Source organism: Parasteatoda tepidariorum, chromosome 1, assembly GCF_982258835.1.
Source record: "Parasteatoda tepidariorum strain Cologne lab strain chromosome 1, Ptep-v5.0, whole genome shotgun sequence".
In the NCBI taxonomy this organism is placed as follows: Eukaryota; Metazoa; Arthropoda; class Arachnida; order Araneae; family Theridiidae; genus Parasteatoda; species Parasteatoda tepidariorum.
In genome coordinates, this window is record NC_141755.1 from 33753771 (window position 1) to 33777836 (window position 24066).

Below are 24066 nucleotides of genomic sequence, written 5' to 3' on the forward strand. Positions count from 1 at the left end.
TCAAATAGCAAAAATAAATGAACGAATGGATGTTTTGACCACATTGTTCCAAACTAATATCTATATTTAAATTATCAATATTTTTTTTAATTTTATTTATATATATTTTAAGCCTTGCTCTCGATATGAAGAGAGTGACCCAAATGTGGTTGCCCCGAAAAATTTAAATTATTCTAATTTTTGTTCCAGTAAATAAAAAAGTAAAAAAAAAAATTTAGGTATTATCCTTAATTAGGAAAAATTGGGAAGGAATAATTGGAAAAATTGGGAACTAAAATCATCAGATAGTTTTTATACTGGACAATACCTATGTTGGAAACCTATTCTCATTTTTGGAAACCTTGAACCTTTGAAATTACACGAATGGTACCGTGAATCAACGTAAAACTCTGTTCAGAGTCGTTAAAAGATGGACAAACAATTTTTTTAAACTTTGTTTAAGCCACAGCACTAGGATCCAAATAGCTCAAGCATTACACTGTATCATGTCTTACTGTATTTCCTTATGACGCAGTACAAAATACCAAGATTATTTAGAACTGCACTGTAAAGAAAACTCAGGAAAAAGTTACGATAAAAAGTACCAGCACTTAGGGTTCCAGTACTGTTTAGCGTAGAATCCATTTTTACTGGTACATGTTACGGAAAAAACTATCTGATGTACCGCAATTTTTACTGTAATATTCACTGCAAAACTGCAATTAAATTAATATTACTGTAAAATAATAAGTCTATTATTTTACTGTAAAAATGGATTTTACGGTAAAATGGATTTCACGGATGACGCACCCAAAGTGCTGGTGCCTTATACGATTACTTGATCCTTTTACAGTGCAACTAATGTTTACACCATTCAAAAGTATGCAAACAGAGCCTTGAAATAACGCAGGACTTTATTTGGAGTCGTTAAAAGATGGACGCACAAAAGATAATATTTTTAAATAGCTCAACACTATTCGAGCACCCAAACACACGCAAGCATCACACTGTGTCATTGCATTTCTTGGTGACTCAGTATACAATACTAGGATTATTTTAAGCTATATAGACCATTGCAGAAAGCTTCAGCTGCAGCAGTTTTCATAATTTTTTGCTGTGGGTTTAGACTTGTGTGCTGATTTCGACCTAATCGCTGGTCTTTTGCAGTGACCGAATTAGAACCTTTTTCAATGCTCTTAATAGACATGATGACTGTTTTCATTCTATAGAAAATAGTCGGTCATGGAAGAAAATTCTATTTTATTTTTTTATTTTTTTGACAAGGCTATTTGCAATTTTAAGAACTATCTTTAATTCCTTCAATAGTTATGAAAGATTAAAGCAAGATCTTTTTAAATAAAAAGAACACGTTTATGTATCACATTTCTGATACATTACAAGAACAATTTCTGATACATGCAAAATCACTGCGTTGCTTTGCTAAGTTGCATTAAGTTGCAAAAACATGCGGCTCTTATTATTTGTTCCATTTATTTAAATTGCTCTAAGGACATTTAATGTAATCTACATTTAAAAATCAGAAATTAAATATTCTTTTATAGTAGTGACCTTATTTAGGTCTATTTTTATATAAAATTGAGAGATTGATGTCTGTAACAAGCAATGTACCAAATGCAGGCATTAAATACAATTCCTGGTATTTTCAGGCAACGTGTGAAATTAGAAAATTACTATATACTTTACCTAGGCATTATATACAGTACTAAATTCTATTTAGGTGAAATATGATAATACTGTTTGTGGGGTATAAATCACAAATAAGAAACTGGACAACTTTTTTTCCGCGATGACTCAAGGGATAAAGCATTCGGCTTCCAATAAGGTGTCCGGATTCGAATCCCAGCGATGTCTGGTTGATACGAATTCCGCATCCGGCTTGAACCGACCACAGAACTGACGTGAAATATCCTCACTGGTAGACGGATCATGGGTTACAGTCCCCGTGCCGTCAGGCTAACCATGGGAGGTTTCCGTGGTCTCCCTCGTTATGCAACGCCAATGCGGGTTAGTTCCATTAAAAAGGCCTTCACGAATACACGTTTCTCCTAATACTTGATCCAGGAGTTTCGTTGTCTTCTGGATTGGGTTCAAAATTACAAGGCTACGGAGTTCAACATTAGTAGTCGTAATTCCAAAAAATTGGGTTGGCTGTTCAACGACGATTATTAAATATAAAATTAAACACCAATGAAAGACCCGTGGTGGCTCAGGGACTAGAGCGTTTCCCTTCCAATGACGTGAACCGGGTTCGAATCCCAGCGATGGTTGTCCGATACGAATTCTTAAAAAAATTCCGGCTTTGCGCAGACCATAGTGCTGACGTGAAATATCTTCATTGGTAGATGGATTACGGGGGTTTAGAGTTCCCTTGCCGTCAGGCTAACCGTGGTTGGTTTCGAGGTTTTCCCCTCCTTGTAACGCAAATGCGGGTTAGTTCCATCAAAAAGTTCTTCACGAAGGCAAATTTCTCCCAATACTTGATCCAGTAGTACCCCACACATCCAGGCCCACCCATCCGTGAGAGATTATTATCTTGGATAATTCGGATATTAATAATAATACATTTGCGATACTAATTACAAGTCTATGCCTTGTTTATTAAAGAAAACAAAATAAAATGACAATCTACTTGTTACTCAAAAAAAATTAGTTTCTAATACTTATAAATCATAATCGTTCTAATTAAAAGTGTGATCATACTTTAGACTTCGTCATGTGTCATTGCATACAATGCCTAGGCACTGAAGGAAATGTTTCATCATTTCATTCTTGGCTATCAGTTCGGCATTGTATACAACGTCGAACTTCTAATAACTTACTGTTTAATAATTTTTTTTTATCTTTTAATGTAAAGCCATCTTTTAAATAGTTATTTCTCAGCTATGTAACATTTATATGATAGGTTATATTCAAATGTTTAAATGTTTTTCTTACATTTTGATATAAAAAACAGCAATGAGAAATACAAGAACTTTAACTCAAATATGCCGAAGTTGGAAAAAACTAAAAACTGGCAATAAACGTATTGATTACATCTTTCAAAACTTTAAAATAGTTCCTTTCATAAGATGGACTTTAAACAAATCCAGAATTTCAGCACATTATCATTGTGTTACCATAGTGAAATATTACCTGAAAATCAATATTAGCTATAAATAAATATCAATAAGTTAAGAATATCTATAAATCTTTCATCATTTCATTCTTTGACTGTTAATTCGGCATTGTATACAATGCCGAACTTCTAATAACTTACCGTTTTATAAACCCTTTTTATTTTTTAATAATAAACCCTTTTTATTTTTTAATGAAAAACCATCTTTTAAATTGTTATTTCTCAGATAAGTTACATTTAAATGAAAGCTTAGATTTAAATGCTTCTCTTATATTTTTGATATAAAAACATCAGTAGTAGTTTACATTTAAGTTATAGGTTATATTTGAATGCTTAAATGTTTCTCTTACATTTTTGACATAAAAAACAGCAGTAGAAGTTTACATTTAAATTATAGGTTATTTTTAAATGTTTAAATGTTTCTCTGACTTTTTTGATAAAAAAAAACAGTAGAAGTTTACATTTAAATGATAGATTATATTTAAATTTTTAAATGTTTCTCTCACAGTTTTGATATAAAAACAGCATTAGAAGTTTACATTTAAATTATAGGTTCTGTTTAAATGTTTCTCTTGCATTTTTTAAAAAAAACATCAGTGGAAGTTTACATTTAAATGATAGGTTATGCTAAATGTTTAAATGTTTCTCTTACTTTTTTTAAACAAAAAAAGCAGTACAAGTTTATATTTAAATGATATTTAAATTTTTAAATGTTTCTCTCTCATTTTTATACAAAATACAGCAGCAGAAGTTTAAATTTAAATGATAGATTATATTTCAGTTTTCTAATGTTTCTCTCACATTTCTGATATAAAAAACAGCAGTAGAAATATACATTTAAATGATAGGTTATATTTAAATGTTTAAATGTTCTCTTACGTTTTTGATATGAAAAACAGCAGTAGAAGTTGACATTTAAATGATAGGTAATAATTAAATATTAAATGTTCTTTTACATTTTTGATATAAAAAGCAGCAGTAGAAGTTTTCATTTAAATGATAGGTTATAATTAAATGTTTAAATGTTCTTTTACATTTTTGATATAAAGAGTAGCAGTAGGAAGTACAAACTCCAATATGCCACATTTAAATACATTAAAACCTGACAATAAACAATTTAATTCTACTTTTAAAAAATTTAAAATATTTCAATTTATAAGATAGACTTTAAACAAAATCAGAATCAATAATGGCCTCATTTTTCAGCAAATATCATTGTGTTAGTATTGTAAAATATGACTTGAAAATCAATATTATCTTTAGCATTTCTTCCTACTTACATGCATTTACCAATTTCAGTTGATCTAAATATATTAAATAATCAACCTTTCCCAACTCAGCATACCCTCCCCATTACTTGACTGAGTATAAAATCAAATAACAATAAATTTCAAGTAAATTCGATTCCATCATCACACCAGGGGTGATATCTTCCCCGTTGCGAACTAATGTACTAGATGGACTAGAATTAATTTTCCAACTTTGGGACGCGATGAAACTCAATAAAAAATAATGACTAAGTTCTAGTAGGATGTAAATGTCTGTACCAGTTATAATTTTTTTCTTTTTGCACTTCTTTTTTACGTAAGTCACTTGTTAATGAAGTCATTTCGAATGTAGACGTACCGAATATATTGATTTTAACATTTTAATATACAGACATTAGTTTATTTGGTTGTGCTGCCCATTATTCTTCAAAATTGCCATTAAGCTAAACTATGTTTCATTTATTCATTTTTATATTTGAAATGTAAGCTCTTAATTTAAATGTACGGGATTGTTTATTGATACCTCGTCCCGCCCTATTCAGGGCACACGAGAGTAGAACAAACATTCTACAGACAAAACATACATAAAACACAAAAAATTACATTTGCAGCAAGTATAAATGACATATAAAGAAAAAATTAAAGTATGAAAATATTTACAACATTAAATGCAAAGGCATAGTGAAATGCCTCAAACAAATGCATATTTTAGAATTTTGAAAGAATAAATGCAGAGCATTGCGACATCGAGATACGCATAAGAATTTTGATACACTTGTTAAGTACAAGAAAGTAAATGTAGATTAGTAACTGGAAAACATAAGTAGATTATTTTGACAGCTGTCGAAAGTGTAAGGCTCTCAAGGAGGCTGGATAGCAAGAATTTTGAAAGAAAATATTAAATAAATAAAAATAAAAAATAAGAGTCAGCTACAAAACGTCTGCAATGAGGAAAAAGTTTATGAAGTTTCTCTAGCGATAGGTATATTCAAGATACATAAGTAAATAGATTGAGAAGTGGCAGAGAAGTTATAGCTAGAAGGTGGTAACATTTAATAATCATTAGAACGAGATCGTAATTCAAGGAGGGCCTGGCGATGCGCAGGGCAAGTGATGTCTGAGGCTTGATGATAAGGATTATGGCTGGTTCCAAAAAAGGTATTGGTGTGCCAACAGTTGATGCAATATTTTTCGTCGGAGTGACATTCATTTGTGTGATGGTCGCCTCCGCAGTTAGAGCAAGTGGCGAATTCTTGAGTGCAAGAGTGGGTGGAATGATCAAGACCTTGACACCATGAGCAGCATCAAAGTAGAATTCTTTTTTTGACAATGCATCTGTTCAGGCCTATGTAGATGTGTTTTGTCCTCAGGAGTTGTTGAGCAAGTTTATGCGATACATTGACAATGAGATGTTTTTTGTCAACATGTTTTTTGTGAGGTATTGACTTTGTGTAGGTGATGGTATTATTGTCAAATGATGATTCACTGAAATGCTGGAGGATGTTGGATATACTGTTGCCATCAAAGAGAGCTGGTGCATTCAGAATTATAAGTGAGGTAAGGCGTTGTTCTTTGTCGTGGAATTCGAGCTTATTTTTGATGCTATTTGTTAATTTAGTCTTTGCCTCATGATCGTGAAACTTAATTTCGACGAAATTCTTTGTCTTGAAAACCTTCTTCACAATTGGTAGCGTTGTAGAATCATTTATGATTTTGATGATGTCATCACCAGATCTGTCGTCTTCAGCAGTGATGGATAATAGGTGCGGGAGGAAGCTGTCTCTTGGCGATTTCGCTATAAGTTGGAGTATGGCAAGATTGTTTAAGCTCATCTAGCTGGTCTGATATCCTAATAATTTGTCGCTCTAAGTTCTTAATATGTGTTGGATCAACTTTATCTGAGAGTGTAGAAATACGATGATCTAGTTTTTCTAGTTGTTGAATTTGTAGGTATGATGAAGAGGACTGGCAGCTGAACAAGGTTTTAATATTTTGGATTGCCTCATTGCAAGCTTGTCTCTGAGTAATTGAGAGTTTGAACTTATCACCATATTTGCTCTCTACATTTTTAACGATTATGCTGATTAATGTGTCTAATTCGTGAGAATTGTCAGGAGTTGGCAAAATTGAAGCAGATGGAACAGTAGTGTTGGCCGTTGTCGGTAATGGGGAAGATAGAGAGGTAAACTCATGCTCGATGTTTTTGTTTAGAACGTTGTGGATTGTTTCGCTGAGTGGAGATAAAATAGCCCGTGGTAGAGTATTCGTTGGACTATTCAGCACTGATTGTTGTGACATAGATAATGGATCAGCCTGAAGATGTGAATTTTCTTGAAAAGGATTAAATGGCGATTTAGCCGATATTTGGGATAAAGAAGATGTTTGTGTTTCGCTAGCGCCTTTAGCTTCTGTTTGTTCTATGTGAATTGGAGAATGATGGCCAGTTCTGGGTAAACCTGCTAGATTGCTGTTTTGTTGAGTTTGAAGATTTTGGCTGATTCTTACAGCTTGCTTAAAAGGAGACTTAGACGAATTGTGAGCTGAAGGGAGATAACTTTTGAGACGTGTTAATGAGATGTCACGAGGCGGTCTAGATCTGCCAGAATTGTTCCCTGGTGTTTGTTGATCAATTATAGTGCTTACTGTGTTCATGTTGGAAGATGTTGGTGTAGCACTGATGCCTTTTGCCTCTATTAGGTCTCTGCAGACTGGAGAAAGGCTACGAGTTCTCGATGAACCTGTTAGATTACTAGGAGGTGGAACACTAGCATTTGAAGTGTGCAGTGGTGGCTGCCCTCTACCATAAAGTCGTGGAGTGTTATCCACAGCAATTGTCCGATGAGAGTGCTTAGAGTTGCTTAGCTTTGGAAATCTGGTTCGTTTGTTCATGTTCCAGAAGAAAGTAGTTGGATGTTTACAAGGAGATGGACAAGTTATAGGTGTCAAAATAAAGATTTATGAGAAAATATAGTAATAATTTTTTAAAGATCTAATGGCGAGGGTGAGTCTTGACCGAGCCTCCAAAGAGACCCATTTCAGAAAGATTATTAGGATAATTATTAAGAACAGATGATCCAAGAGAGTAAAGAATATTTTTGATGATATTTGATGATCTCCGATGTTCCATTGATGAAATTGCATGCCACCGCCAGTTAAACAAATAGCGATGTCCAATGGGCCATGTTAGCCTCAAACTAGAAAGTACGATACTTAATTTTGTTGAGTTTGTTGAAAAATGGCCAGATCAGTAGTTAGTTAGTGAAATAGTTGATAAAGACTATTAAAAAGCAATACAAAAAAATTTTCTTTTTCTTTTTGTTGTTGATACAAACGAGAATTGTAATGAAATAGCAATAGATGTGCAGAAATCCTAATAGAAAACAAAAAACGTTAAAAGTGGCGCTAGGCTGAGATTGAAAACCCCATTGGTTGATGCGTAATGCACACACATTAATGTATAAACTGGCAGCGGTGTACAAGTATTGAGAATTGCCTGATGAAAGATTGCCGAGATACAGTAAGGATAAATTAAGATAACTAATTACGCATCAGAATTGGCGATAAATAAATGACATGCAAGATAGGTAGTGGTTGGCACTGGGAAAGGATGGTAATATCAAGAAATGTGCGAATTAAAAGGAAATAGGCCATCGCTATGCTAAATAACAAATATTGAAAGCATTAAAAATAGTAAAAAGAAGAAGAAGAAAAAAGAAAAAAAAGGAGGAAAAAATTTGGTGATACTAAGTGTATAAATCTATTAATAAGTACCACTGTTGACGAGTTGACCTGGGGAATTCCAATGGTTGATAGTATCCATAATCTTCTATCTAGTTGGTACGTGATATTACTAAGTGACGTAAAGCTATGTGGATGTATGCAAATTTAACTTGAAATATATTATGTGAGAAAAAACATCATTTAAATACAAAAAATACATATAAAAATCAAAGAAAGCACTCAGAGACAACAATAATAAAGATTTAATGGTGCACGTAAAATAATACTAAAATATAAAAATCAGGGCCCTAACCAGTGTAAGATGATATAAAAATGATCTGAAATAACTTATGTACAATAAAAATCATTAAAAGGAAGATTTGTAAACACTAACTCTGGTATTAGCTAATAACAACATGGAATAAGAAAAACTATTAAAATGAATTAAGCCCATTAACAATTTAATAAATAAAGGATTGATAGATGTGGCGTGATAAGAAGCACTTAACTGTGATTGGAATCATGAAGTTTGTTTACAATTTGTTGAGGGGAATAGAACGCCAATAACATGGAAAAGTGATATATCTTTGGAAATCGATATAAAATCAGAGGATGGGTTGAAAATTAAAAACAGGGTGTCCGGCAATTAAAGACATTTGGGGGAGAAACATATTAAAAAATTAAGCCGAAATAACAATTAAAAAATATTAATTTACGTATCCAAAATCAGCGTTTACAAATGGCGAAAAATTATCACAGCGATAGCCTATACCCAAATACAACATAAATCTAAATGATACTGTTATAAAGAGCACTGGACCGCCGGAAAATAAAATTTTACAAAAAAGAAAAGATTATCGTCTGAGCGAATGAAATGATGTATTATTAGCCGAAAGTGAAAACGATTAAATAAAGAAATTTGATGTCAAATTTAGCGATAGAATCCGTTAGCATTGAAATACATGTTAATATGGCGGTCTGGTACTCTAAGCCTAAATCAATGGAACATCGGAAATCAAAATTTTAAAAAATTAAAAATTAGGCCTCCCAGAGGCTGGAAAAGACCCACCAGTAATGCCAGAGAGAATTACATTTTGTTTTTGATAAGAATTAACTCGAAAAAAGAGATATTTAACGCTTTGAAAGCTATTTTTTTAGGGCTCCCAAAGGAGTTGATGCTCTACAAAGTTAAGAAATTCGTTTCCTTTTAGCGAGAGAGACCCCTTAAAAATTGTAAACTATTATTTTGGTTAAGAGCATTTTAATTAATATCACCAGGAAAGCAAATGGAGAGCAATCAAAAGCAGAAAACAATTTATGTTAAATCTGTACAAGCTAGCATTTGCAGACGATATCGTCTGCAAATGCTATCTAAGAGCATTTTAATTAATATCACCAGGAAAGCAAATGGAGAGTATACAAGGGCAGAAAACAATTTTTGTTAATCTGTACGATATCGATATCGTCTGCAAATGCTATCTAAGAGCATTTTAATTCGTATCACCAGGAAAGCAAATGGAGAGTATACAAACGCAGAAAACAATTTTTGTTAATTCCGTACAAGCTAGCATTTGCAGACGATATTAGTATCGTCGGAAGAACAAGAGCAGCTATAGTAGAGGCTTTCTGTGCACTTGAGGCAGCAGCACAATACATTAGATAGTCAGTCAACAGTGAAAAAACTAAATTCTACCTTATTCTGAGATAAATTATATTATTTATTATCATCGTAAATGATATCATAACAATAAAATGAAATAAAATCTTGACAGCCTCGTTAACTTCAGAACACATTCGTTCGATATTAAAAATAAGTACAAAAAGTGAGAAAATGTTAGGAAAACAAGGTAATTTTATTATTACCTATTCTAAATGGGACATATCTATTATTTTGCCACTCGTTTTAGAATACTTTTTTACTCCTTTTTTCAGTAAAAGTTTCCAAATATTTCCCAAATATTCTTGCAGAAGATAACAAGACTTTGAAGCAATAATTGGGAGAAAATGTCTTAACAGAACTTCTCGTGAAATTTCGTTATAGCTTTGGACAGTATGATAGAGGAATCACTACATTGAAATAAAACAGCATTAAAGGTCAATAGAAATTCCGGGAAAGAATTTCTTTATTTAGTTATTTACTTTTATTTTTCGACTTTTACAAAAATAATTCACCAAGTTTCAGTTACCATGATTATTATTCTCATATAAATTATTCATTTCTTTACATATAACCGTCATTGAACAACTGACAGCTGCTCCTTTCAAAGCATTTCCCTTAACACCGCAGAATGTTCTCACGTGATTCTCTAATCAGTTTCTCCTGAAATAAATATTTTTAGGCATCAATACTTCTTATTTAAATTTTATTGCATTTTATAACCGGTGTTGAACAGTCGACTCAATTTTGAGATTACGACTATCAATGTTAGCGACTAACAATTCCATAACCATGAAATTTTGCACCCAATTCAAAAGACAAGGGAACTCACAGATAAAGTATTGGGAGGAATTTGCCCACATGACCGCAATCGATTAAACCGCAATCGCGTTACAAGGAGAATAAAACCACAAAAACCTATCATGGATGGGCAAGCGCTCTATCCCCTGAGCCGCCACGGATCAAAATAATTCATATTCAATAATGTGTAACATCTTGTCTTTATTATAGAGATATGCGTTATAAATGTTTATGTTTTAGTATTATAAACGTAGCCACTAAGTTTGAGCTTCTTAAAAACTCAATTGTTCACTTCAAATTTATCTGACAAATACAATAACAAACTTAGTTCAGAGCATAATATAAATAAGCTAAAACTGAGCCAATATATTTGAAGCAGATAAAAATAGATTGAAATAAGAATTGAGACAAATTAATTACCTTCTCGGGCTATGTTATATTTTCGAGTAGCGTCATGGAGCTAATGATAGCAATAAATAAATTAAAATAAAAATAATATTGAAATCAATAAAAACTCTAAAGAAAAAGAAATTCTTTCTATTATTCTATTATTCTTTTCTATTATTTTTTTACCTTGATATATATTTACAAGGAAAAATCCCCGCTTGTCTTCTTCGAATATAAATATTTCAGGCTTCATGCTTATTCTTCGTATTATTCAAAACATTTCTATTATGTATATTCTATACTTATTTAAAAATGTGTGAACTATTCTAAAAAATAGCAAATTTTTTACTCATTTGCTATTTTTTTTAAAAAATATATCAATGTTTCAAACATTTATGTGTTATAAAAATATTTTTTTATTTCGCTGTCTAAAAAGAAAAATACGTGTCAAACATTGCTATTTTTTTTTTCATTGTCTTAACTATCAAGTATATTCACATTTTAGCATTATAAACAATGTCAACTGCTTTCAAGCAAAATAAAAACTCGGTCGTCGACTTGACTTCGTATTTATCGGACAAACATTATATTGCAAACACACACTGTTTGGAGCATAGTGCAATTGCTTCAATAAATTGAAGCAACTATCTATGCTGTAGGCAGCAACATATTCAGCCTATAATTGGAAAAAACATTAGCCCAAAGCATGGAAAGCCGAGAACATCTATACAACTTTTAACATCCAATAAAATATAAAATATAGCATTAAATTGTTTAAACAAATTTTATGAGTTCATAACCGTAATTTAATATTTTCGCTTACAAAGCAAGCGGATATATAAAATACTATTTTTGCTTGAACCTCATTGTGCATGAAGCTGATCGCTCAGTTCTAAATCATTTCAAAGGTCTTTTTAACGGTAATTCATAACCACATATTAATGTTATTTACACAAAAATAATAAATGTAAAATGGTTAATAAGATTGGACCACCTTTCTAAATAACTTTATCTTGAAATGTAGCACAGAATTACATTATAATAAAAAAAGAACAATTTTCTAGTTTTAAACTGTTAAATTAAAAGAGTAATAATAGCAGTATAGAAGAAGAACTTTAAACTAGGGATACAAAAATATTTATAGGAACAAAATACCCTTAAGACTTTTATTAATTTTAGGCTGATGTCAACCGAAACAATATGGAAATGAATGAGGAAAAACTGGATCCTACCACGTGATTTTCCGGCCAATAAAAATGCACGGACAAGAAGGAAAACTGCGACCCCATCATTAGATTTAATATAAATAAAATGTCTCACAAAATAGTTCTTACCTTATTTATTCAAATTGAAAACAAACATCGAAATGATTTTTTTTTTTTAAATGGGATGTTTTTATCTACTTAAAAAGTCAATCGTTCTGAATAAAATCATTGCGCCAAATCACGTCCATTCAATAAAAATCAGTGATGCAGAAAATCAACCATTCGAATAATAATTGAATCACCCTTCTGGAAGAAGAAACAATGATCTAACTCTTGTGTCGTTGAATCTTTTCTGCTTTTGTAAAACTGTCCCTAGAACTCTTGAACATCGTTGTTCTGTGAAATGGAACAAATGAATTGAAGAACATTTTTAGTCGTTTTACACTTGATTGATAAGTTCTACTATTATGTACTCTAAAAAATGTGCAATGTGTCCAGTAGAGTCCATCGATAATATATATTTTTCGAATCCTTATCAACAATATTTTAAAAAACGTACACGCATAAGTGTCGCGGATTAAAATAGATTGAGAAAAAAAGACATAAGCTATATCGAAAGTTATTAAGATTAAGCGACATCAAAATCTATAAGAATGACTATTAAGGAAGGAGAGATGTGAAACTCAAAACCTGTTTGCATGTTGGAGGAAACAGAAAGGAAAAGAAATGTGATTGTTAAAAAATCCTTCAAGTTTAATCATACAATCAAACTGCTTTTGATATTTTCCATTCCGTTAGACTTCGATAAGGCAAAACAAACGAGAAGAAAGAAAAAAGAAAAGTACATTTTGTGCTCTTTTTACGTTGTTTTGCTTTATTTATGCGTTGCACTAAGTATACCTTGTTCTTATTTAAAAATTTCGATGGTTATATTTGTTTAAATACTATTTTGCATCCCCAATGTGTACTCCTTTTTACTTCATTTCTTAAATTGTGTATTGAAAGTAGAGATTTTAAAACACCCTATTTTTAAAGCCTTTTAATTTTGCATAGGACTAGTTAGTTGCATTCCATAATAATTATACATCCTTCTTTCTGTTGTTATGCAATAATCAACCTACTTAAAGCCAAACTCGTGATTAAATTTAACTTTTCAGTCAAAATTCAGCTTACAACATTGATTTAGTACTATTCTATTGGCATGACAACCCTTTGAGGGCCAGAGCCTTCCCTAAAATATTCCTCCATTCTGCTCTTTTCTTTGCTTCGATTGTTCTCCAGTTAGTAATTCTTAGGATTTTGAAATCCTCTTCCACACAGTCAAACCATCTAAGGCCTACCTCTAACTCTAATTGATTTAGTATACTGCAGTTAAAACTACACATCTAAATCTTTCGACTTATTTTTATTTATTTTTTTGTATTTTTGCTCGGATAAAAATATTTTTCAGAGAAATTTCTGGTAAAAAAGAAAACTTGCATTACACCAACAAATTTAAATCATTCATTTCGCTATTTTTCTTTTCATATAGTAATGGTTTACCGGAAATTCTGGTTTTCAAGATTATACTTCTTATAACCACACATTTAATAAAAAATACAAAACTGAAAAGTAAATTCAACCAAATAAATAAACATAAAACCATGCTCTAAGGTATCATGATGAAATTTTTAAAAAATGTATTAACAATTTAACAAATGCTCGGGAAAAAAATTCAAGTAGATTTACCAAGTAGATCTAGTAGATTACTGCAGGATTACGATGTTTCTGGTTACAAAACCACACTGACTAATAAAAACCAAAATATACGGTATTTAAACCATTCATTTAGCAATTTTTCCACCCATATGGGGGCAAATTAGCGGTAATTCTGGTTTTTCAAAATTATAATTTTTATTACCTTACCACGCATCTAGTAAAAAATTACGAAACTCAAAAGTTAATTTAATTGAATAAATTAACCGAAATCCATGCTCTAAGATATGATAAAACTACCATATTTTATGATTAATTTCACCATAATCGTCACCGAAACGCTTCGGTAAAAATTGCCACGCTTCTTGATGTTCCCATAAAGCCAGAAATGTAATTAAATTTTACCACATTGTAATTTTGACCATATTTTTTTTCTCAGTGTGTAATTTAATCCACATTGTACCTAACTTTGTAACACAGCAGTAAACAACATTACCTACATTAAAAAAAATTGCGGCATAAGTCCGCTAATGGCATCAGTTCTTTCAACCGTAAAATCCATTTAACCGTAAAATTTGACGGGGCGAAATATCTGATATACCATAACTTTTACAGTAATATTTACGGTAAAATAATTATAACTAAATATTGCTTTGAAATTCACGAGAAAAAATTTTATGGTAAAAAAAGTTTTTACGGTAAAATGGATTTTATGGATGCTGCACTCAGAGTACTAGTACTTTTTACCGTAATTATATCCGTTATATTAACTTAATTTGGTCCTTCATTATCAATTACGAGTTCTTTAAATTTTATAAAAAATTTTTAAGGGAACTAAAAAAATTTTTTTTAAATTATTTTTCTTTGAATATCAGAAAATGCTCCGTTTTTATAACAGAAAACAGATTTTTATGACTTAAATATTTCGAAAAATATTTTATTTGTTTAAAACAACTATTTTTTTAATAGTTTGATTAATGTAACGTTCAAATTAATGTTTTACGTTAAAAGTAAAAAAAATTTAAATGCTGACTCATTTAAATTTAATGATTACTTTAAAACGTAATGTATATCAAAATTTTTTGCTTTTCTTGGCATCGTTTATCATTTTTTATCAAAATTTTTTTATATCATTGCATTTTTTTACATCATCAACTGAAAAGTTTTGAGATTTTGTGTGCTAATTTACATAGCATTTAAATTTTTATTGAGCTTGTTACAATTTATTTTTCCTTTATTACTTTATTTTAGACAAGAAGTTTGTATAAAAAAAAAAATTTCAAACTTTTTACAAATGTTTTGTTTATTTTACCTTTATGCAATATAGTACTTGAAAATTATAAAACAAACTATTTGATTTGATTTTTTATGCATATTAGCACAAATCTGTGCTAGTTTTTCGTATTTTTTCCCGTAATTTTTTTACTGATGTGAAATATGCATTATTATTTTATAAATGTAAATAAATGTTTGTTTGTTTTTAAATATCCAAAAAAAATTCATTTCTGAAGTTTTAAAAGTAGTACTGAACTTTTATTGAATGTAATTAGTTATTCCCTTTTCAAATATAGTATTAAAGCTATAAAAATATTTTTTCAAGTCGAAAAATTAATTTCTTATGATTGAAAAAAAAAATTTTCGCTCGAGAATTACTTTTTATATAATTACATCAGGCTTATTGAATAATGTAAAAATAAAAAGATAAGATTCTGTTCATCATGTGACCTATAAACTTACTCTAAAAAAAACAGTTCATTTTTTATTAAACAGTTTTTTTTTTTTTTTTGATGATTAAGAAAGAGATTTGAAATGGATTTAATCTTTTAAATATAAAATTTTAAATTATTTATTCAATATGCACTAATTCACTTTAAATTTTTAATGTGTACATTTGAAATATTTAACAATTGAATTTCGTAAAAACGAAAAAAATTTTCTTGTAAAAATATTTTTTCTATTTACTAATCATCTATTATTCAACAAAATAGAATTAACAACGCTACAATAGAATGAGAAAGTTTAAGTTCCAATAAAAGATAAGAATTTAAAAGCCATTAAACTAGTTCTTTCTTTTAAGTTAAATAATGTGATTTGAATTTTTAACGACCTCTTTGTTTTGCACAACTAATTTAAGTAAGTTTTTTACTCATAGAACACATAGATTAAAGTATTTGATGTTTCTGTAATAGTACCAAAAGAATTGTTTTTCTAGAACTTTGACTACCGTTGTGACGTAAAAAATACATGTGAGAATTAAAACTTTTCCTAATTAAATAAGTATTAATTTTGCATATCACAGATTTCTATATTCTGAAAAACTTAATTTTTAGCACTTTTTCTTAACTTTAAAGTCATTATATATTAATTTATAGATATTAGAGAATAAAAGGTGAATTATGTATACTTTATGCGTATTATCTTACGTATTTTTTATTCTACCTTTCATTGACAGCTATTAAACATGAAGGGTGAAAACAAAAATTGCACTTCCAAAGGGCTTGTTCCAGACGCAACTGCGTGTACGCAGATGCAGTGATTATTTATTATATTATTTCTTACATTATTCTTTTGTTGGCAACATGTATATATTCTTTGTGTACTTTCGTGATAGTAAAAGAGTTTTGTTCTATAAGATACTTGTTTAGTGTTGATTGTAATTAGAAAACATTTACGTTTACAACCAACACATTTTGGTGCCGAAACAACTCGGTTTAAAATTAAATACGAATCAGATGAATAATTTACGCAGTCACTCTTTTAAAAAATAACGAAACTTCAAACATCAGTATTACTCAATGATGGAGAAACCAAACGATAAAGAACTTGGCGATAGTCTGGCACTTTTGAAAAGAAAAAGAAGAACAGTGCGAGGTAATGTTACTCGATTTATTACGCAATTAAATTCTGATCTTTCTGCAACCTCTGACACTTTAATTGAAAATGTCGAATATATTAGTCATCGGCTTTCCGATTGCTTGTTAGAAATGAAGAAATTGGATAACGACATTCATAGTTTATTAATAGATAGTGATTATGACAATGATATTATTCAATGTGAAGAATACGTGGATAATGCCGAATTCGCTATCTTTAAAGCAAAAAAATTTGGTAGTAGAAATAATTTTGAATCTAATACTTTACAATCGCCAGAAGTAACCGTTTCTCAAATACCTGTTACACAAGTACCCGTTATGCAATTACCCGTTTCTCAATCTCACACAGTGAAACTTCCTACTATTAAACTGGATACTTTTCGAGGTGATATTGAACAATGGCAGTGTTTCTGGGAACAATTTAAATCTTCTATTGACGATAATAATAGTCTATCATTAATTGATAAACATGTGTTTTTGCGAGGATATTTAGAAGATGAACCAAGACGGTTAGTTGACGGAATCAGTGTTAGTGCCGGCACATATGAAACTACAAAAGCTCTTCTTCAAAACCGATATGGCGACAAAAACAGAATAATTCAAGCCCATTTAGACTTTTTGGAAAATATTTCGCCAATACGTAATCCCACTCCTATTGCATTGAATGAAGTATTTATAGAATGCAACAGAAGACTAAACGCTTTAGGAGAGGATATCAACGCTTACGGGCGCGTTTTAGCTCCAAAACTTTTACGTGCCTTTCCGGATGATATTTGTCGCCGATGGATCATTTACGCAAAAGGAGAGAAAATATCTGAAGGTGATATGAATAAACTAGTGCAATACTTATCAGAAGAAGTAGAAGGTGCTCTCACAACACTAAAAATTCGAGGTGAGCAAAACTTTGATTACACATTTAAGACATCTACAGCAGCCTTGCATGCGAATTCTAAAAAGATTAACCAGACTAAAAAACCATCTCCATTTTGCCCCTTTTGTGAAATTAACGGTCACTGGCCGCAAGATTGTACGAATATAACTGATATTGATACTCGAATCCAAAAATTTAAAACCTCTGGTAGATGCTTCCTGTGTACTAATCGTGGCCATAGTATAAAAAATTGCCTTCGCAAAGATAAAGCGTTCTGCATAAGATGCAAAAAGAAGCACCATGTCTCTATTTGTAAAAATGACAGTTCAATTCAACCTAGCCAATCTATTTCTACAAATAACATCGATACTCGTACACCTAATTTTACTCACTTACAGACTGCTCGAGTATATATAACTGGCCCAACTGGTATTACTAAGCTTACAAGATGCATTTTAGATTGTGGAAGTCAAACCAGTTTCATTCATTCACATCTTGTAGACTACCTAAAATTAGATGTCATTAGCTCTGATTCACTTGAAATTCATGCATTCGAATCATCATCAAATCAGGCTCAATCGAGACGCAAAGTAAGATTTAAACTATCAAGTATTTGGAATCAGTCAGAAATTTATCTACATGCATTGGAAAGTCCTAATAGATATGCAGTTCATCCATCAGTTCCATTAGAGATTGCTTCTACGGCTCATAAGAAAAAATTTAAACTTGCTGATCCGAATGACACCATTCAAGAGATGCCTATAGAAGTTTTAATTGGTGCAGATTTTTATTGGACGGTGGTTAATTCTGAGATTCCTTTCAGACTTTCGGAAACAATTGTGCTCATTCCATCAATCTTTGGCTGGATTTTGTCTGGATCCAGATCTCATACATCTGTCGCTTCTTTATCGTCAGTTCATAATATCAGCATCACATCACCATATATTTTGGATGATCAAGTTAGGAAATTTTGGGACTTAGATAATTTAGGTATTAAAGCCATGCAAGACAAAGAAATGTCCATTCGCAATTCTGAAATATTGGAAGACTTTCGCAGTTCTTATGAAGTCCTAGAAAATCGTCGTGTTGTTAGATTACCTTGGAAGAAAGACGTTACTCTTTCTTCAAATAACTATCACGTAGCATTAAAACGCTTCAATACATTGTGCAAGAAGTTCCAAACAGATCCTAGCTTAAAGGAAATGTATGTTACACTCATGGAAGATTACATAGACAAAAGGCAAGTTGAAATAGCACCGGAAAATCATGATAAAGAAGAAAAAGGCTATTACATACCCCATCATGTAGTCATTAAAGAGAAGAACGCAGAAATTAAGGGACGAATAGTGTTCGACGCCTCTTCTCACACACCAGGCCATCCATCATTAAACGATGCTCTAGAACAAGGTCCCAACTTACTTCCAGAAATTTTAGCCACCTTATTACGATTTCGTCTTCACAAACAAGCAATTATTAGCGATGGAAGTCAGGCTTTCTTACAATTAACTTTGTGGGAAAAAGACAGATGTGCTACTAAGTTTCTATGGTTCAAAACTAGGAAAAATGATGATGGGCATTTGCAGCTAGAGAATGAAATTGTGATCTATCAATTTACACGTTTACCCTTTGGATTAACCAGCAGCCCATTCCTTCTTTCAGCTACACTTGACGAATTATGCTGCATGTACTCCAACATTTATCCCACAGCAGCTAAACATCTAAAAGGCAATATTTTCATGGATGATTTCGTTGTGGGAGTTGATTCAGAAATCGAAGCAAAAACCCTATTTCACGAAATGCAAGAACTCACGAGTCTTATAAGCCTTCCCTTAGCGAAATGGAGTACCAACTCACAAGTTTTGAAAAACGAATGGAAGAAAGAAAAAATAAAGTTTAAAAGTAAGACTCAAGTCTTAGGTGTTCATTGGGATACAGAAGAAGATTCGTTTCATCAAAATATTGAGGAGCATGACCACGATTTATTTAAGGAACCGATCACTAAACGCTTACTCAGGGTTCCCGCGGTCCTTGAAAAATTTAAAAAGTGGTAGCAAATTTAGGGTGGAGCTACAATATACTTTTTTATTTTAATAAACTTTTTTATCGTAAAGTGCTGAAATTTTCGTGCATATATATATTTTTTAGAAAACAATTTTTAGTGGTGGCTACACAGAAATAAAAATGTCAAAATTTTTTTTATTTTTATTACCACTTTTTAAAATTCTCAAGGACCGTGGGAACCCTGTTACTTCTGAAAACAATCTCAAAGATTTTTGATCCCTTGGGAATTTTCTCACCATCTACTGTAATAGGAAAAATTCTCTTTCAAGATACATGGCTATGCGGTATTGAATGGGACGAACTTTTACCCCTATCTATCGCATCAAGGTTTTCAAAATGGATTATAGACTTACCACATTTAAACAACATTCGAATTCCCAGATGGATTGGAATATCTTCTGCTGATGTTACCATTCACGTTTTCTGCGATGCTTCGGAGCGTGCTTACGGAACAGTGCTATATGTACGATTCACAAAAGATACTAAAATTAATGTTCGAATGGTTTGCAGTCGTAATAGACTTTCTCCCCTGAAAAGAATAACACTTCCCCGCTTAGAGCTGTTAGCCGCATTATTAGGTGCTCGATTACTCCATTATTTTTGTACAGAAACTAAACTGGATAGGAACACAGCGACACTTTGGAGTGACTCAACAGTTGCTTTAAATTGGATACAAGGTGATCCAAATCGTTGGAAAACTTTTGTCTGTAACCGAACGAACGAAATTCTCAATTACACAAATCCAGCACAATGGCGGCATTGCCCTGGCAATGAAAATCCTGCCGACCACTTGTCTCGTGGTGTTGCACCAACAGAGCTTAAATCATTGGATCTTTGGTGGCTAGGACCAACCTGGCTGACACAATCATCAAAATTTTGGCCTTCAAAACAACTGAGTTACGCTAATCCAGATATTCATGCTGAACTACGTAAACCAGCTTCTCAATCTTTATTAATAACTTCTTACCAACCTCTTAAGGCCTGGTTTCTTAGGACAGGACGCCGTCAGCTGGAAATCAGCGTTAACCTCTGATTGGTCCATTTGTGAGCTTGATAGTATACGTCATCGAACGCTCATCTTGAACTACAATTGCCGTCCAACTCAACTGCAGTTGGATTACAACGTGACGTTAACCACAGAAGCAATGGCGGACAACATCCAACAGCACATTGAAATCAGCCAAGATTTTGATTTTGATATTAAACATAGCTTCTTCATTAAACATAGCACTCTTAATTTAGCTCAGCTATAATGTGTTTTTTCTTGGACAAAGTCATTATTTGTACTCTAAAACAGTGGTCGACAATAACAAAATCAAAACAAATTCAAAATAAATATTTGTTTACGTTATTAACGCATGCGCAATGAGAGATAATGTCTGCGTTGGACCGATTGCTCAGGCTGAGCTAACAAAAAAGTATTTTTTTGGCGTCCGCTCTACATCAACTTTCCGCTGTCGCCCAGATAAGGCGCTAGTTCTAAGAAACCAGGCCTTGAGCTAACAAACCAGTATTTTGTTGGCGTCAGCGGGACGTTGACGTCACGCCGACGCCCAGATAAGGCGCTTGTCCTAAGAAACCAGACCTTTATTGATATATCGCGCTTCAGTTCATATATGAAACTTCTTAGAGTTACAGCATGGATATTTCGTTTCTTGTATAACTGTCGATCCAAGCAGCGCATTTCTATTGATCTCACATGTGATGAGCTTAACACAGCAAAAAACTATTGGATTCTTACAGTGCAAAAGCAATGCTTTTCGGCAGAGCTTAACGCTTTACAAAATAATTCCCCTTTGCCAAAATCTTCAAAATTTAGCCGTTTTAACCCGTTTCTTCAAGAAAATCTCATACGATTAGGAGGTAGATTACAGTTCGCATCGCTCAAAAATGAGCAAAAACACCCTTTGCTTCTTGATGGATCTCATCCTTTTGTACATCTTTTCATATACTACACACATGTGAAGCTTCATCACTTAGGTGTTCAAATAGTACTTTCAGAAATTCGTTCCAACTTCTGGATAATACGAGGACGTGAAGCCATTAAACGAGTGCTCTACAAATGTCTACCTTGTAAACTCTCACAGGCATCTAGAAGTCAACAAATCGAAGCTCCTTTACCAAGGGACAGAATTACACCTTGCCTTCCATTTACTACTATTGGCATAGACTTCGCCGGCCCACTTTATGTTCGTAACTTGAAACCTTTAAATACAGCCTATATCGCACTTTTCACTTGCTCAACTCAACGTGCTGTACATATTGAACTAGTTTCTGACCTCACTACTGACAAATTTCTCATGGCCTTAAAAGGATTTGTAGGCAGAAGAGGAATCCCTCATACAATATACACTGACAACGCCACTACCTTCCATGCCGCTAATAAAGAGCTATCCATTTTATGGGACAACTTGACATCGTCAAAAGTTCAGCAATATTATGCCCAGACGGGAATTAAGTGGAAATTTATTGTTGCACGAGCGGCTTGGTGGGGAGGATGGTGGGAACGTTTGATCGGACTAACAAAAAGATGTTTGCGAAAATCCCTAGGTCGAACCTTGTTAGATGAAGAAGGTCTTTCTACAGCATTAGTTGGTGTTGAAGCCGCATTAAATAGTCGATCGTTAGTTTATGAAAATGGAAATGATGATCCTGAAGAAACATTAACACCATCCCATTTTCTTACCGGTAAAAGACTTACAACCATACCATCACAGCCTGCAACATCTAGTAGAAATCTGACAAAATTGTACAAGCAACAACAGGATTTATTAGACGCATTTTGGAAGAAATGGTCTAAGGACTATTTATTGCAATTAAGATCTTTCCACCAAGTTCGCAACATTCAAAAATCTTCTCATGTTCGTGTTGGAGACATAGTACTACTTCACGAAGATGTAAGACCACGACATACGTGGAAAAGAGGATTGGTAACCGGACTAATTAAAGGACGCGATGGAAAAGTCTGGACTTGTACTTTACGTTCTGAGGGCAAGGAAATCTCCCGACCTGTTCAACTGATCATTCCTCTTGAGGTTGATCAGGGTGGGGAGGATGTTCCAGACGCAACTGCGTGTACGCAGATGCAGTGATTATTTATTATATTATTTATTATATTATTTCTTACATTATTCTTTTGTTGGCAACATGTATATATTCTTTGTGTACTTTCGTGATAGTAAAAGAGTTTTGTTCTATAAGATACTTGTTTAGTGTTGATTGTAATTAGAAAACATTTACGTTTACAACCAACACAGGGCTGTAAAAAAAAGAACAAGAATTGTTCGGAATAACCTGATATTTTATTTATATATGCGTGAAGCAACCAAAATTTGTTTTGCAAGAGAAAGAAATAGTTTAAAAGTTTGCCGAACGATGGCGCTACAAGCGTCAAAAAACTCTGAAAAAACTATTCTAAAAAATATATTCTGAAATATCTATTCTGAAAAGATTGCTTTATAATTTCTTGATTGATTTCAATTTTAAAAAATTTCTTTTGATTACTTTTTAAATGGTAATTAAAAAACGCGCCATGCACACTGCACATTTCAGCTGTGGTAAGAAAAAGAAACAGAGAATATGTAGTTTCTGTTATGTAAAGTTTGAGAAGCAGTCATGTGATACTGTTTTACAAGTGCGAGTCTCTTTTTTTTAATTCAAATTCGAACCCGACAGTTAAAAAAATTTAAATTGTTCACAGAATACTAATTAATTAAAAAAAATTGTAATTGTAGTAAATCTGAGCCATCGCAGATTAACTAATAATGTTTCTGTGGCGATGGTAGCTATCGACTATGTCAACCTTCATCTATGAAAAGGTACCCCGACATAGAATCGAGTTAACATGTCTTATATACTAAGGAATTGTAGTTGTAATTTTGCAGTGGTAGATACGCTACAATTTCTTTTAACTTTTTTTTGTGAATATAACTACTTAATGAATTTTATATAAGCTGAAAACTGCAGCAAATAAAAAAAAGCAAAAGTTATGTAATATGTGCCAATTCTGCAAGATAATTTGCAACGAGGTTAAAAAGAATTGTGGTAATATGATATTAGTCCTCCAAAAATGATGATAAGAATATGAATGCTCCTCTGACTAAACTATTGAAACCATAATTTTTAGATTGTGACTACCCTTCAAAATTTGTGGGTTATATTAGAGGTCGAAATTTCGAACTATTTTTTCTTTTGGCTTGCAGAGCATCAAATTCTGATCAAATTGCTTCAGAGTTGAGGATTTGTATGAGAATCGTACAAACAAACATTATGTTATAGAAATTATTTTTCCCACAGAATTAAAATTTGGAGCATAGTATGCACATTTTACTTTCACAATACTAATTCGTGAAAGTCAAAATTTAAAGCAATCATAATTGCAATTCTCAAAAATAATAATTAAATTATCGTAAA

General features: G+C 32.1%; 1 protein-coding gene across 1 annotated transcript; it reads left to right on the plus strand.

Annotated features, from left to right (window-relative positions):
* The first annotated feature begins 16646 nt into the window (after positions 1-16646).
* LOC147816375 (uncharacterized) lies at positions 16647-22745 on the plus strand. Its single transcript, XM_087152450.1, has 4 exons — positions 16647-16956; positions 16999-19491; positions 19923-20582; positions 21397-22745. The coding sequence occupies exons 1-4, from the start codon at positions 16647-16649 to the stop codon at positions 22743-22745; spliced, it is 4812 nt and encodes a 1603-aa protein (XP_087008576.1).
* The last annotated feature ends 1321 nt before the right edge of the window (positions 22746-24066 follow it).

What these genes read in the sequence shown, in the direction of transcription:
- LOC147816375 (XM_087152450.1), top strand. Translation starts at nt 16,647, where the DNA reads ATGGAGAAACCAAACGATAAAGAACTTGGCGATAGTCTGGCACTTTTG. An exon ending in CTTTAAAGCAAAAAAATTTG is followed by an intron (nt 16,957 to 16,998) that starts GTAGTAGAAATA and finishes TACAATCGCCAG; the next exon opens with AAGTAACCGTTTCTCAAATA. An exon ending in AGATATTCATGCTGAACTAC is followed by an intron (nt 20,583 to 21,396) that starts GTAAACCAGCTT and finishes GGATTCTTACAG; the next exon opens with TGCAAAAGCAATGCTTTTCG.